This window comes from Pituophis catenifer, unplaced genomic scaffold, assembly GCF_029215685.1.
Source record: "Pituophis catenifer annectens isolate HBS135680 unplaced genomic scaffold, rPitCat1.0.hap2 SCAF_1, whole genome shotgun sequence".
In the NCBI taxonomy this organism is placed as follows: Eukaryota; Metazoa; Chordata; class Lepidosauria; order Squamata; family Colubridae; genus Pituophis; species Pituophis catenifer.
Window position 1 is genome coordinate 252,172,317 of NW_027256881.1, and position 16,444 is coordinate 252,188,760.

Below are 16,444 nucleotides of genomic sequence, written 5' to 3' on the forward strand. Positions count from 1 at the left end.
TAAGAAGGTTTCCTACAGAGGATGATCACCTGGTTAAAGTAGCTCCAATCCACTATGCAGCGAGGAAATATATATTTTTTAATCTAGCCAGGCCACACCAAATGTCTGGGATGCTTCTGCTATGTTCTAACCAGAGAGCTTGAAAATATTATATGAAGCATTCCATAATTCAAGCCTATTTATTTTATTATATATATATATTTGCTATATCAACAGATATATAACAGAAGTACTGGCATTCAGATACTTCTCAATCGCCAACTGATGAGCAAACAACTGTTCTGCAAACCTCTGCACTGCACTTCCCAAACCCCTTCCCAGGCATACTTAACAAATAAATCTCCCTGTAGTTTTGCATTCACTCTTGGTACCTTTCCTTCGGAACAATAAAAGCATTCTTTCCCTCATCCAGCACAAACACAGTCCTTACACACACATTAAATACAATCGTTTTGTAAGAACCTACATTCATATTTTATTCATATTTTAATGTTTCTCGGGTTACACTGGCTGTATCTGCAACTTTATCATGCTTGTTGTTCATTTATGATTTCCTTTTCATTTCTTTTTAACAGACACTAATACTTGTAGCACTAATTCCAATTTTATTTTTGACATACCATTATTATTACTGTGGAATTTCTGAAAAACTCTTTCCAGCATTGCCTCACTTTTGTTTCAACCCAATTTTTTTTTTTAATTTGATTTATATGACACCCTTCTCCGGAGACTCAGGGCAGCTTACAATGCGCTAAGCAATAGCCTTCATTCTTTTGTATATTTATACAAAGTCAGCTTATTGCCCCCACAAACTGGGTCCTCATTTCACCTACCTTAGAAAGGATGGAAGGCTGAGTCAACCTTGAGCCTTGGAGAGATTCGAACCTGCAGTAATTGCAGGCAGCTGTTCTTAATAACAGGGTGCTTTAGACCACTGTACTACCAAGGCTCTTGGTAGTACAGTTTTTACAGATTACAGATTTTACAGTACAGATTACAAATTTAATCACTTTTAGTTCTGATTGTGACCACTGTTGGAGTGGAAGGAAAGAGAGAAAAGGAAAACAGGCAGCAAAGTGAGTAGACTCAGTTACAGTGGCCATGGATGCATCCAGAGAATAGAATAGAATAGAATAGAATAGAATAGAATAGAATAGAATAGAATAGAATAGAATAGAATTCTTTATTGGCCAAGTGTGATTGGAACACAAGGAATTTGTCTTGGTGCATACGCTCTCAGAGTACATAAAAGATACATTCGTCAAGAATTATAAGGTACAACACTTAATGATAGCCATAGGGTACAAATAAGTAATCAAATCATATAAGGAAACAGTCAATATAAATTGTAAGGATACAAGCAACAAAGTTACAGTCATATAGTCATAAGTGGAAGGAGATGGGTGATGGGAACGATGAGATGATTAATAGTAGTGCAGACTTAGTGAATAGTTTGACAATGTTGAGGGAATTATTTGTTTAGCAGAGTGATGGGGTTTGGGGAAAAACTGTTCTTGTGCCTAGTTGTTCTGGCCTGCAGTGCTCTATAGCGTCGTTTTGAGGGTAGGAGTTGAAACAGTTTAGAAGACTTGAAAGACCAGATTAGGAACAGATTGGCATGAAAATCTATCTATGTGATTATAATGACTCAACAGCAAGGTGATGGCACATAGACAGTCAACCAACCAACCAACCAACCACTTTGGAGGGGTTTTGCAGCAATCATTTTTTAATATGCCTTTGTTTTACATCCATGGCCTCTTTCATTTCATCATTCCACCAAGCATTCTTTTTCTTACTTCCACTAGCATAACTACTCACACTGAAATATAATTGTTTGCTCTCTGTTCCAAGAAGGCTTTTCACCCACATTTAATTCATTCTGGGAGATTAATCTTATCTTCTTCTTCTTCTTCTTCTTTTTTTTGCACTTTCTTTTGCTGCAAGTGTTCTATTTATATTTTAGTTTCCCCCCCACTTCTTTCCATCTCATCATCTTTGTATCTTTCATCAACGCTCTAAATATTTCATCTGAAGCAATTAAATCAATTGTGGTTTTGATTAATTCTTCTTCCATATATATATAGATGAATATGCCACATAATGAAAACAAACCCTTTTCTAAGCAATTGCCATTCTAATTCATTCTTGAATGTCTGACTGGTCCAATCACTTTGTTTTGTTTTATCATTATCCCACCCCTCTATTCATGACATCTGATACAATAGTGGCCCCTCCTTGGAGTACTTTCATTCAAACAATTACAGTGAGCCCCATGTCCTTACAACATGGCATCATTTTACCCATCCCATATCATTGTCCTTTGTGTGACTGTTTAGCAACTTTGGCTGAAGTCCACAAATGTAGAAGCCAAGCTGAAGATCCTTCCCTTCTCTCACAGTGCAGATGTTCAGTGCTGTATCTATTGACCATCTGGTGGGCAGCAAAATAAGAACTCAGGCTCTATCTTCCCCTTAAATAGTGACGTGTACTATTAGAGCCGATAGTCCTGGCCATCTGCTGGGGAGGACTGGTGGAGAGAAGATGCTGGTGCACAATATTTTCCTCCTTGGGTGTTAGAAGGAGATCCCTCTCCTCCTCTTAGTGCAGTCTGTGAAATTGGAAATAGTAGTGCACACTCCAAGAGTGGCTCTCCTCCATCCATTTGGACTACTCCTTTGGAAACTCCCATTGAGTGGTACTCCTCATCACTGAAATAAATTTGGCTTGGAAGAGTCTATTGCCTGCTGCTTCAGTTTATCTGGCAGCCCCATGCTCAGTCCTCGTAATATGCAAAATTCAGCATCTGTATTTGATTATGCTATTGCACAAAAGAAGGGGATTTCTAGCCCAAAGAAATTACAATCCAAAATCTAATAGATGAAGAGCAACATTAATACCATAATGGTGAGCTCTGTTTTCAAAAGTTTTTGTTTCATGACTACAAGCTGCACTAATCATCCATCATCTTGGCTATGCCTTAAGAGTATCTTTATTGTTATTATTGAAAAGTATATGCTTCTTTTCAGAACAGTTATAACAAAAAGTATTTCTGATGTGCTTCATAGGAAACATATTCTAGACAAACAACACACACATACACACAGTCTGTGGACATTATTGTCTGTTTCAGTCTGAAGTTTATAAGAGCTTCCCTTCTCTAGGCCCCTCCAAATATCTTAATCCACAAGATCTGTCATCCCTGTTCAACATACCACTTTGCTATTTGTGGATGCTAAACACTGTAATCCAACATCTCTGGGGAAGCACTGGTTTGGCCTACTATGTTTTAAATATAACATATTTGAGAGTAGCACTGATCTTACAACAAAAACAAGACAAAAAAATGTTTCCTTCATTCAATCTAAGGGCCTTTGGGGGCTGAAAAAAGGGCAATAAGAGGAGGAGGTCTACATATACTGTATAGCTCATGTTTGAATACCTATGATTGAGGTGGGACATGAACTATGAGACAAGACGCCATGTTGAATCACTGAAAAGTGAAGGGTCAATGACCCTCAGAATTCAGGTTCATTGTATCTTTTCTGCCTTCTCTTAACCAGAGATGCCCTACTTGAACTTGGTCACTCTATTCTACAAGCCATTTAGCACAGTGGTGAAATTCATTTTTTTTTATTACCGGTTCTGTAGGTGTGGCTTGGTGGGCGTGGCAGGGGAAGCATACTGCAAAATCCCCATTCCCTCCCCACTCCTGGGGGAAGGATATTGCAAAATCTCCATGGGGCTAGACAGAGGTGGTATTTGCTGGTTCTCCAAACTACTCAAAATTTCTGCTACCGGTTCTTCAGAACCTACTGGATTTCACCTCTGACTTAGCATTAATGTAACATTAGTCTAAGCCAATATATATCTATATATTGATATCTATCTATCTATCTATCTATCTATCTATCTATCTATCTATCTATCTATCTCAATATATAGGACGGTAGAGGACAGGAAAGCCTGGAGGAGCATTGTCCATGGGGTCGCGATACGTCGGACACGACTTTGCAACTAACAACAACAATATATATCTTATACATGTCTCTCAAGGAGATTGGTATGATGTATATATTGGATTTTTATTTGCTACAAGTGTTATTGGGAAAATATTTTAAATAGTTTTTGTTGATATAAATGAAGATGATGTGAGAACAAGAAGATCAGAATTGTGTATAACCAAGTTATCTCCTGAAGATTGTAGGTTAAAGTTGAGGTTGAGGTTGAATGCTCACTGGTCAAATTCCATCTCATTCGTAAGATTTTAAAATACATTTAAACAATATCATTTTCTGCTGGAAACTAATCTTTTTTTTCACAGAACATCTGCTGAAGGAAGACAACAGCTGCACGGTGTGGTGAGGCTGATGATGCTTAGGCGTCATCTGTCTACAACAGATTGAATGTTGCACATTTTTGGGAGAAGGGCCACTAATGACAGCAGTGGGTGGGGTGATGTTCTGATGACATCACGCAAATATGCCGGAACAGGGTTTAGGGAAGAATTAATGAAAAGAAGCTTTTCTCTTTTTTTAATTGCTTTCTTTTTATTTTGTACCTCCTATCCTATCACTCTGATGTCTTATTCATGTTGTATTCCTCTCACAAGGCATGAAAAACATTGCCTATTTATAAATCCTCTGCTGAATGTCAGTACCACAAATTCTGGAGAGTTGAGAAAAGAGCTTAGCGACAGATATAGGCTGTCCACTCCTGATCTAGAAGCATCCACTCATGCTTTCAAGAATCTACTGGCCATAACTCTGTTGACCAAATTCTTCCTGTCTAGTTCAGTTTTTAATAGCTTTTAGAAGCTAACAACATGGGGGGCTAGAGGGATTTATCCCTGAGGTTGGTCTATAAAGGGTTGCAGCCACTCAAAAGCTGTGCCCAGAAGTCTCGGCCATCTTTGTTTTGCAGAATTGTGCGACTATAAGCAAAGTCAATTCTGAGTCTAAATGTCTATGGAGATTATCAGTCATCCAGGTCATGATTGTCCCAAAGGTGCTTTTTTTCAAGAGGCAACTGTACTTTCTGGTTTTTCTTTGAAGATGTTTCACTTCTCGTCCAAGAAGCTTCTTCAGCTCTGACTGGATGGTGGGGAATGGAAAGATTTATACTCCTTGCAGATAGCTGGTCATTTGCATTCTTTTAGCGGGTCTTAAGGCCACCTGGAAGTTTATCTGTGTCCTCAGGGTCACCTGAACAGCGCAAATGGATGCACTGTGGAGCCTTCATGGAACTGGTGAAAGGACCGTGTTGTAGATTGGAGGCAGATGATGTGGTATCCTTCCCCCTCTGTTGAGAGAGGGCTGTTCAATTTTGAGTCCATTCTTCGGAGAAAGGATTGGTACAAGTAAAAAATAAAAAAAAAATCCTTTCTATTGCCCGGTTAGGTTAAAGCAGATCCAGGCTTATCGCTGCCTCAAATGACTCTTCCACAAAGGGTTTAGGGCAGTGGTGAAATCCAATTTTTTTTTTTTTACTACCGGTTCTGTGGGCATGGCTTGGTGGGCGTGGCAGGGGAAGGATACTGCAAATTCCCCATTCCCTCACCTTTCCTGGGGGAAGGATATTGCAAAATCCCCATTCCCAAACCACTCTGGGGCCAGCCAGAGGTGGTATTTGCCGGTTCTCCGAATTACTCAAAATTTCCACCACCGGTTCTCCAGAACCTGTCAGAACCTGCTGGATTTCAAATCCCTGGTTTAAGGGAGGTTATTAGCTTTAAAACTAACTGAATTATACATCTGGAATCCATTCCTCTCCACAAGCTGGAAGGGATCTCAGGACCAAAAAGGTGGCCCTACTACGCAAACGAGCAACGAGGCGTGGCGCAGCCCCCCGATTCCGCCGGGAGTGATGAATTCCTTCCACAGGCGGCAGTTTGGGGCGGGACGGGGTTCTTCACTGGGGAGATGTAAATAAAAAGGGAAATCTCTTTTCTAGCCCGGGACTGGGGCAAAGAAAGGGCGTCGTCGATCTTCCCCAGAGGTTCCAAAGTGTGAAATCGTCCCCTCCCCTCCCGCGCTTAGACAATGCCTGGGCGCGTGCCTCGGCTCCTTTTCCCCCCAGGCGCGCCTCCGCTCGCGGAGAAAGAAAACCCCTGCCCACCCGCTGCATATTCACCCCTATTTGCATGGCTGCCCCCACCTCCCGACGGCCATTTGTTAGGCCAAGCGGGTGGGGTGGGGGGGGGGGGCGGCGGCTGCCGTCTCTTTCACTCCGTGCGAGGCCGCCGAGCAGGAAAGCAACAGGGGGAGGAGGTGGGGAGGGGGAGGAGGAGTCTGGAGCCGCCTTCGAGTCGCGGACTCGGGCTTCTCGCCCCTCCTTTCGCTACTGTTCGCTCGGCGCTTAGAAGCGGCTGGGCCTGCGGTTCCCGTGGCTGGCAAGGCGGCGATCGGCAATCCACTGCCCGGGGGTGTGTGGAGGAATCACAGAGGGAGCCGCGAACCTTTGCAGCGCTGCGCCTCGCGTCGCCTCTCCTGGCCTGGGCTCTTCCTCGATGGCCGCGGGCTGCAGGGACGGCCCGGGGCAGGAAAAGTACCGGCTGGTGGTGGTGGGAGGCGGCGGAGTGGGCAAATCTGCGCTCACCATCCAGTTCATCCAGGTGAGAGGCCCGGAATGGGGCGGCGGCGGCGGTGTCAGTTTTCTCGTCTTCCTCAGAGCTCTGGTAAGGGTGGGGCGCAGCAGAACGGCCAAAGCGGCCGGAGCCCCTTCCTCTTCCTCCGTTCCTGGCCTCGCTGCTGGTGGGTGGGTGGGCGCCTCCTCGGGAGGTGCCCTCGCCCCGTAGGGAGAGCTCAGCGCGCGCGCTCCGGGGAGAGGCTTCGACGAGGCCTTGGAGGGTGGGACCCTTCTCTGCTTGGAAGCGGCGGGAGAAACCTGGAGCTTAACCTCGGGAGTCCTCTTGTCTGAGGGGGGGGGTGTCGGCTGGTTGTTGGGCTCCCGTCTTCCTCGGAGCTTCCTTTTGCTCTCTGGGCATCCGACCTTTTCTCTGTGGGCTTTTTGCGGGACCGACGGGAACTCCGGGCTGGGTTGAGCTGAGCGCCTTGGAAGCCCATAGCTTGCCTCGTCGTTGTTGTGCAGCGAGGTTTTCTGGGCGCAGCACCCGCCCGGGGCTGCCTTCGTTTCGCTCGCTTCCTTAGCCTTAAGGTCCGCGGCAGCTGGCGCTCGCTTGGAGTTGCAGGCTGGTTGCGACGAAAGCCGGGACTCTCCGATGCCTTTCAACAGGTTCCTTCCATCGCCCTCTGGAACCCAGCGGCGTCCAGCCGCCTTCGTTGTCTTTTATCCTACCGTTCCAGTTGCTTTTATCCCGCTTCGATCCCTTCCGACCCTCTGTTGGCATCATGGCTGACCAAACACCGTACAAATATTTCCACGGCGCTGCCCTGTGTTTAAACTCCATAAAGTCAAAGCTCTTTTCCGGTTAATTTCTTTTATCGGAAGCGCTGCGCGGAGGCTTTCCGTGAGTGCTGTCATCTGTTTAAGCTAATGCGCCGTCTTAACTTCTTTCCTTTTTGTTACAGCTGCCCTTCGTGGCAACTTTATTGTGGGGACGGGGACTGTAGCCCCTCACCCGCTTTCCCGATAAGCTGTTGGGAAACTTTAATCTTGGGCCTTGGAGCAGATGAAAACTGTTAACAACTGAGCAGCCTGAATAGGAAACGCAAATCTGGCTGAAGACATTCTAAAGGGAAGGAGGCTCCAGTTTGCAACAGCTGTTAAGTCTCTTATTTAGCAACCTTTTTGGATACCTCTTTCTTTACCCTGTGGTCAGTCTAAAGACTTGCTCTACTAGGGGAAGCCAGAGACTTTATCCTGTTCTGGAGATGGAGGAGATATTTGACGAATAATTTATTTTTAAAAGTTTTGCATTGGCTTTAGATAGCGTATCATAAAACTGTTCGCTGCATTTTAAGATGATAAGCTTATACATTCTTTCCAAGGGATCCTCCCAACTGAACACACTGTTACTTGCCTTTAAACCTAAGCATGCCCAGAATCGAGTTGTAACTGTATCTGGTGCCTCTTGTGTTCTGCCTCTCTACTGATGTCATTTTGGATGCCAGACTAATAAAGCCGAAAATGAAAGCCCAAGCTGCATCATAAAAGTATCCATTTACATTTCAGTCCTGGTTTGAATTAAAGGGCTGTTTATGGCTATCCACACGTACTGTTGGCTTTGTTTATCTCGCTGAATGTTTGCTGTCTTCCATTGTTGTCATGTGGCAGCAAAGATCGCAATAGTTTGGCATCTCTGAAATGCTGGGATTAGAATTATTATAATCCTATTTTGTTAATCTTATCAGTGGATCTTTGCTGATGGATGGTGATAATTAGTTTATCCCTGCATGGCTGAAGCTTTAGTTCACATTCAGGCAGGCGGTGTATAGAGGGTGCTGTCTGGATGCTGACTATGGCTAGATAGTTTTAATGTGCAGAAGGATCCTCTTGATAATCTTTTGTAACACAGATTGATTGATGTGGCATTGTAATGCTGCAATGGTAGAAGCTTTTGTGAGCTTAGGATCTGGCCTGCTAAGCAGGCTTTCATCTCATGAGGCCCCAAAGGCAGAAATACGTAGAAGGGTAGTGGTGTTTCATTTGTCCTCAGCGGGAGTGGTTCTGTACAGAGATCAGTATGTAGCAATGGCAAGAGATTAGCAACAGATTTAAACCAGGGTGAGCTCCTGTATGTGTATTCCGTACATGGTTGCCTCTAAGAGCTTTTGAAGCTCTTAGAGCTGAAAGATTGCTGTAGGTTTGAAGGCCAAAATAAACATTTTGCTGTATTACGCACAGTCTCATATATGACACATAGTTATATGTTAATGCACATTTCCTCATCCAGTGAGAAGAATGTAGATGCAATCAGTCCCAAATTTGCAGGTATGTTCAGGTGCCATTTGCTCGCTATGACAACTATCCATCCTGTTCTTCTATTATTGCTCTTAGATGTTGCACCTTGATGGGAGCTGTAAACCCTTCAGGGCAATCTTTTTTTTTTCTCTCTCTCTCTCTCTGCTGAGAACCTACCTGAAGAGCCTCATCCAGCTTGTCATCTTTTGTGCCAGCAGCCCAAACCACCTACCTTCTTCCATGCTCTCGGTTGCTAATCTACCATAGCAAGTTCTTCTGATTTTCTGGGGGAAAAATTTGGTTTCCTCCCATGGAAGTTTAAAAATACAGGAAACTATTATAGGAAAAAAGAGGCCACCCAAAGTCCTGGAATAAATAGGTTTCAGTTAATGTTAGATAAAAGTGGAGGTGTACCACTTCTTCTGTCACCAAACTTGCTTGGGGATGGTGTATTTTTAGGATATACTATTAAGCCTGCAAATAGAAACAAGCTAGTTTATGGGGGTGTGTTCTGGAGAGAAACCAAGATGGAATCCTCTGATACCTAGCATTCTGTGTGGTATGGTACTTCTTTGTCTGGTTTGGTTGCATATATATATGCATATATATATATTTATTTATAAATATTTATTTATTTATTTATTTATTTATTTATTTATTTATTTATTTATTTATTTATTTACATTTGGTCATGAAAGACCTCAGTTGTGTTTGAAGCAGAATTCTGGAATCAAGTTGTGTCATTTACTATTTGAGAAACGGATCACAAAGCTATTGTTTAGTCAAGTTTCTTTGGCTCAGCATCATTGAAATAAAATAACTAGGGAACTACATTCCTCCTTCTCTCCTCTCCTCTCCTCTCCTCTCCTCTCCTCTCCTCTCCTCTCCTCTCCCTCTCCCTCTCCCTCTCCCTCTCCTCTCCTCTCCTTTCCCTCTCCCTCTCCTCTCCCTTCCTCCCTTCTCCTCTCCTCTCCCCTCCCCTCCCCTCCCCTCCTCTCCTCCCCTCCCCTCCCCTCCCCTCTCTCCTTCCCCCTCCTCATAGTTGTAAAGAAGGTATACCTTTGATGCAGTCTTATCTTTTGTTCCATTGAAATGTCTAACCTGCTATCAGCATTTACCAAGGTACATGTGACTTCAGATAGTTGTTAATAACTAAATAGGTTATGTTTGCCAAATTAATAATTGACTTTTAATCACCTAAGAAGATGGGAAGATGTGTTTTACTAAGTTAACTTTACCCAGTTAGGACTATGTTGAGCAATTTTCCTTCTGGATACAATTGTTTGTTCTTCTTCCATTATTACATCTGAATGATAAACAAAATTGTTCTTATTGGGCTTCAGTATATCTCTTGTCAGCTGTGCAGACTTTGCAAAAATTTCTTTTAGGCAAACATCACTGGTTTCAGATTTGCTTTGTCTTACTTTAGAAAGCTAATGCTGTTGACAACATTTGCTGTCTAGACTTGAGCTTAGTTTTCTTCATTGATTTTACCGTTGACATAATTTTAGCAACACATAATTGAAATGGAAAGAATCATCCATGTGCCCTATCTCTTGGCGTGCAGCAGATTGGTTGATGCTTTCACTAGCAAGCAAGTAGAGATAATGCAGCTCAGGCATTTGTATTGAAGAGCTTCAGCGTCAATTATATATTGAACCCCATGAGCAGATTTGAATCTGGATACTGTTCTGAAGATGTGTGGCACACTGCAGTTGTGCCCAATTTTGTAAAATCTGACTATAGTGTGGAGTGGCTCATGAAGCACAGTCTCCAGTAATGTCAATATATAATAGACTGTGCAGCACTTTGTATATATAGAGAAAAAGGCACTTAGAATATAGAATAACAGAGTTTTGAAAGGGACCTTGGAGGTCTTCTAGTCCAACCCCCTGGTCAGGTCAGGAAACCCTATACTATTTCAGGCAAATGGTTCTCCAATTGCTTCTTAAAAACTTCCGGTGTTGGAGCATTGACAACTTCTGGAGGCAACTTGTTCCATTGATTAATTGTTCTAACTGTCAGGAAATTTCTTCTTAGTTCTAGGTTGCTTCTCTTCTTGATTAGTTTCAAGAAACTTTAGAAAGCCCAGAGATGCATACTATCTGCAACTTCTTAAACCAAAGATGGGTTTTCCAGAAATTGCAGGGCAGATATAGAGAGGAGTTGCATCATCATGGAGGAAGACAGAGATGGTTTAATGAGTTGCAGGCAATGCCAGGTTGGGGCCCACATATTTTCTGTTTTGGTCTTGAATCTAAAGTCTGTCTGTATTCATGTCAGAAGCACATACAAAGGTACTCACAGCCCTAACATATAACTAAAATAAAGGTTTTGAATACATTTATACAGTTCCTATGATATCTTGGTTAAACTTCTTTCTTGCTACATTTAATTTAATTGCTCAGTAGTGTTGATAAAAGGCAATCCAGGTCTTTTAGATGGAGACTAAATAAAATGCTGTTACAAATCAGCAATGCTAGAGAATTGTAAAAAGAAAATATTTTTTTAAAAATATGGTAATGTAGGCAAAGGCACTAAGAATGGCTAAGGATACAAGTAAAGCTTTTATCAGAAGTTATTTTATACAATGTAACATTAAATTCAAGAAGAATTAAAGAAATTCCTCAAGAATATTAATATTTCCTAGCAGATTAAGCTATTACAGCACCACTTGTCTATGTTAACAGTAAGAGAAATGGAAATAAAAATGAACTATGCAAAGCAAACAGAGTTTGCAAGTCAGCTAGAATATTGGTTGGCATATAAATTACGAGAAGAAAAGGGAAAGAAGATGATATTGAATTTGCAAGAGGGAGATACTGTATTAATACTGTATTAAATTGCTTAACGCATTGTAAACCGCCCTGAGTCTCCGGAGAAGGGCGGCTTATAAATCAAATTAAAAAAAAAATAGACAATATGACCATACAGAAAGCATTTTATCAATATTCTAATTGGTATAAAGGAAGTGACATCTTTTTAGAGAAAATAGATGAATATTTATTTACTGTTATTGTATGAATAGGCATATAACAATAAGACAAGTTTCTGAAACTATAAAAAAGATTAAACCAGGAAAGGTGCCTGTATCAGACTCACTATCAGGTATTTATTACAAATGTCTTAAGGATGAACTTTTACAATCTCTTCAAGACACAATGAATGTTATCTTACAGAAAGGAAAGATGCCAGATACTTGGAAAGAGACTAATATAGCATTAATACCTAAAGGGGGACAAGATTAGAATTTAACAAAAAGCTATATAGACTGATATCACTATTGAATAATGATTACAAGTTATTCATAATGTTTCTAGCTGATAGATTGAAAATAATTGTGTAAGATTTCATTCATGAGAATCAGTGTTGTTGTTTTTTTACCTAAAAGTTAGTTAAAGAACAGTGTTAGAAATGTGCTGGACATTTTTGGAATATTTGGAGCAACATAACAAAAAAAAATCCACACTGATCTTCTTGGATGTAGAAAAGGCCTTTGACAATTTGAACTAGGCTTTTTTTGTGCAAGGTATTGGAAAATAAGATTTTTGGTGTACTTCCAACTATGCTTGGTGGACTTGTAAAAAAGCTGGAAAGTGTATTTGGATTCAGATACACACGCTAATGCACAGCACTTTAAAAATTAATATGCAATTGAAACTGAAGACTTTCAATTTCGTACCAGATAGATGAACAGTTGTAAAAAAAAAAAAGTCATGGAACTTTGTTTTTATGCATGACAATTGCAGTGAGATTATGGAAGGATTTGGTATTATCCACAGTGGAAGAGTGGATGGTGAAGTTGATGGAACTTGTGGAAATGACCAAGCTGACTTAGTTGATTAAGCAAAAGATTTTATCTACATCTATTGGTGACTGGAAAACCCTCAGGGACTTTTTACATGAAGCAGGAAAAAAAAAACGAGTTTATGATTTATGATTTTGATGATTAGATAGGATAGACTATAGAAAAAAAACTGAGTAATACTACAAGAGCAAGAGGTAAATTTATTATTGTATTTATAACTGCTGTGAAGAAAATAAGCTACGTCTTTGTATTTTCTTTGCTTCTGGGTCCTTTCCATTTTTCTTGCTTTCCATTAATTTCTGTTCTTTTTAATTTTCTTTCATAAAAGTTTTAATGAAACTATATTAAAAAAGAAATTTAATTAATCAGTAGCAATTGAAAATATGGGAAAATGTGTGATAACTTAGGCAAGCCTGAGCTTCATGACAGTGGCAGAGAATTCTAGATCAAAGTTAGTGTGTTAATAGGCTTCTTAATTATGCCAACTATTTCCACAATCCATTCATTGTATCCGCACAGAACCCTTCATAATTGACATAGAAACACAGTAAAACATTCATTTAATTTTAGCAATAAAATGAGGTCTTTTAAAGGCTAAATAAAGTTATTGCTATTATATAAACCAGCCCCAGTTCTATTCTGAAGTACTGGGGGGGTGGGAAGGAGAATTGCTATCATCTTTTCGACAGGAAAAGAATGAACTGATTGTGCAAAGAGTTCTTAGGAGCGTCTAAAATTAAGTAGTATTAGATCCATGTTACAGTCTCTTGAACAGCGCAAGGACTGTTTGCCATATCTCTGTTACTCAATGCGGAGATAGATGAAGTGTTTTCAGTGTGTATGAATTCTTGCACTTTTTCAAACTTAAACTACTGCTTTGTTTTAGTTTATTATGCTGCTGTGCTCATAATACTGCTCTCCTTTGTTTTCAACTTATACTGGCTATCCTGAATCAAAGTCCGCCTGTGATGGAATAGATCTAGGTGTGTTTGTTGTTAGCTTGATTAAGTCACAGTAGCAGGGAGACACAGTTAAAGGATTGTTTCAGAGTGGCAAACAGTGGTGTTTACAGTCGGTTCAGCATTAAATCAGGAGCAAGACCATTCTCCAAGTATGCACACAAACATAGTCACCAGTCACAATGGTAAGAGCCATAACACTCAGATATTATGATACGTTAACTTGCTTGGAGTGTTGTCTTTTTTTTTTTATATCATTTCAATGATTTATTCTCATTAGGAATTGTAAATGGAGTATTGACTGATGAGGAAATACAAAAAAAAATTTTTTTTTCCTGGATGTAATTAATCTTTTCCGCTTGCAAACAAAACATCAATAATGGTCAAGTATGCCCCAGTTTGGATGTATGAAAAAGAAATGCTACATTAAACACGGGTAAGATAAGGTTAGTTATTTCAGTGGAAAGATGAGGATGGGAACAAAGCAGTTTACATGCTGAACTGCTTGAAGAACCTGATCTTAGCCAATTGCTTGGAAAAGTGAGCTGAATAAATTGCTGTTGCCTGAAATAAGGTAGAAATGAGCTTCTTTGTGATTTACTATATAACACGAGCAGCTGCTGTCACGGAGCTTTCCCCAGCTGTCACACGCCAGCCTTTCACAGTATAACTCTGCATTATCTTCCAGTTTAACCCTCTTAACATTTGTGCTTCTCTGCTTAGAAGAACAGAGTGTAGTGGAATCACTGCATCTATGTACTACTAAAACTCCCTGCATTTGTCTGTCTGTAACCTTCAGTTAGCCAAAATGGTGCATCATCGTGCAGCAGTTTGAACCATTGTACCTCAAGCAGCTAACTTAAAGAATGTGTACAAATTATTATATTATTATATTATTTATAATATTATATTAGTGGAATTGAAATGTCAAAGATCTTCAGACCAGTTGTGTTGGCAAAGTTGCGGCTGCTGCAGTGCTGCCACAGTCAGATGCAGTCATGTGATTGTGATTTCCAGTGCTTCCTGCCAGCTTCCCACAAGCAAAGTAAATGGGAAAGCTGGCAGAAAATTGGAAATTGCTTCTGCTCCCACTGGTTTTTTTGACCTCCTGGCAAAGTAATAGCAGTGCCATTCAGAAAAAAAATGTTAATTCTGGTCACATCACACTGCACTACCTTTTTCTCAAAGAATGTCCCAAGAGGTCATAAGTTGTCTAGTATTTTTTAAAATCTATTATCAGCAACTTACTTTCTATTTTATTTTATGCACAAAAGTTGAAGAGCAGCCTCACGTTACTATGTGTCTCTCCTTTTTAATAACTGCTAAATGCAAAGATAACTGATTCAACTTCATAAACATTTCAGCTTATTTTAATGGGGATATGGTTGTGTGATTGCAGTAAACTTGCCTTTGCCAGCATCAAGTTCATTTTCAGAATGTGGAAGGCGAAGATCTTTCTTTATGGAGGCAGGATAGCATAATTCAGAGTAAGCCACTATTCATTTTACTTTTGGAGAGTTGATAACTTGTGTCGATCACCTTGGCTGGATGGTTCATCATATAAATGTGATGATTTAAAAGATATAAAGGTGATGTGCAAAACATAGGGTAATGGAAGTTTAAGGATGTCGTGTATCTTAACATATTTTCCTTTTTTGCCTATTGTGGTCCTTAAATTAAAACAACATATTTCATGTGCAGCCAGAATCCCAAAATTGTATAATACAACCCTTTATACAAAAGTTACATAATACAGCCTTTTACCAATAGTACAATTGATAATTGTATATGTGATCTGATTGGGGTAAATTGTAGGGGTAACACAGAAGTATTTATATTTCTTTTACTTAATTTACTCTGTTTACAACATATGGTCTTATTACTGTACTATATTTTATATTTTGATTTTTTACTTTATCTGAATTCTGAACATTAACTTGCTGAACACATTAACTTAAATAGCGCCATATTTCCCAGTATAGAGTAGATTTTTAGTGACATTGCAGAATATGCCAATTTTTAAAATTTTAAAAGTCAAGCTCTAAAAGTGCCTCTTTTTCCCCTCTTAGTAAAATTACTTTTCCAAGCAGGAAAAACGAATGCTAATAGAAATGGCTATTTTAAAAAAAACAAACAAAAAACCTTCATTTTTGTTGCAGGCATATTCCTGATTTTACAACAGTTTCTGACAGGTTCTTTGATAATTTGTGCTCACTTTTCTCCATTAAAATAGGAATTTAAAATACTAAAACATTACACAATGTATATGTGATGGTGGTGGGGAGGGAGTAGAAACTGGCACCTCTATATCATATTGAAATTGTAAAACTCTTTTAAGTGGATAATATATATGGAAAGAAACCACTTGAAACTGAGAAATGTTTTTATTGTCAATATTTGATAAGGCTGATGCAAGTACATTAACAACTGCAACAAACATAGAAATAATACACAAATGCAGATGCACTTTGACACTTAGGCATTCTAATAGGTTTACAAATAGATAGGAGGAAACAATTTAATTTTGGGGAGAATTGATAACTGTTTGAATTGGTAACTGATAATAAATATTAGATATTGAAAATGCTTAGTTCTCAACAATTTAAAGCCAGGAGACTGTTTTTCACTGGGCTGGTATGTAAGCTGTTTTTGAGGTTTTTACACTTTTCTTTATGGATGTGTTTGGTAGGGTAGAGTAAAGGAAGTGGTAAACAAAGTGTTTAAGACCTGACTTTACAAAAAATAAAAAAAGAACCACGTACCATAAAGTAGAATGTGAATGCACGATATATGTTCTTAAAATAACACTGCGTCA

At 39.9% G+C, this 16,444-nt stretch overlaps 1 protein-coding gene across 1 annotated transcript in view; it reads left to right on the plus strand.

The window, feature by feature from the left end:
- The first annotated feature begins 6,347 nt into the window (after nt 1-6,347).
- Nucleotides 6,348-16,444, plus strand: part of RRAS2 (RAS related 2) — a 57,366-nt gene continuing 47,269 nt past the window's right edge. The window contains exon 1 of the mRNA XM_070957455.1: nt 6,348-6,613. Within this exon, the coding sequence (XP_070813556.1) occupies nt 6,509-6,613 (105 nt within the window). The 5' untranslated portion in view covers nt 6,348-6,508. The remainder of the gene's footprint in view (nt 6,614-16,444) is intronic.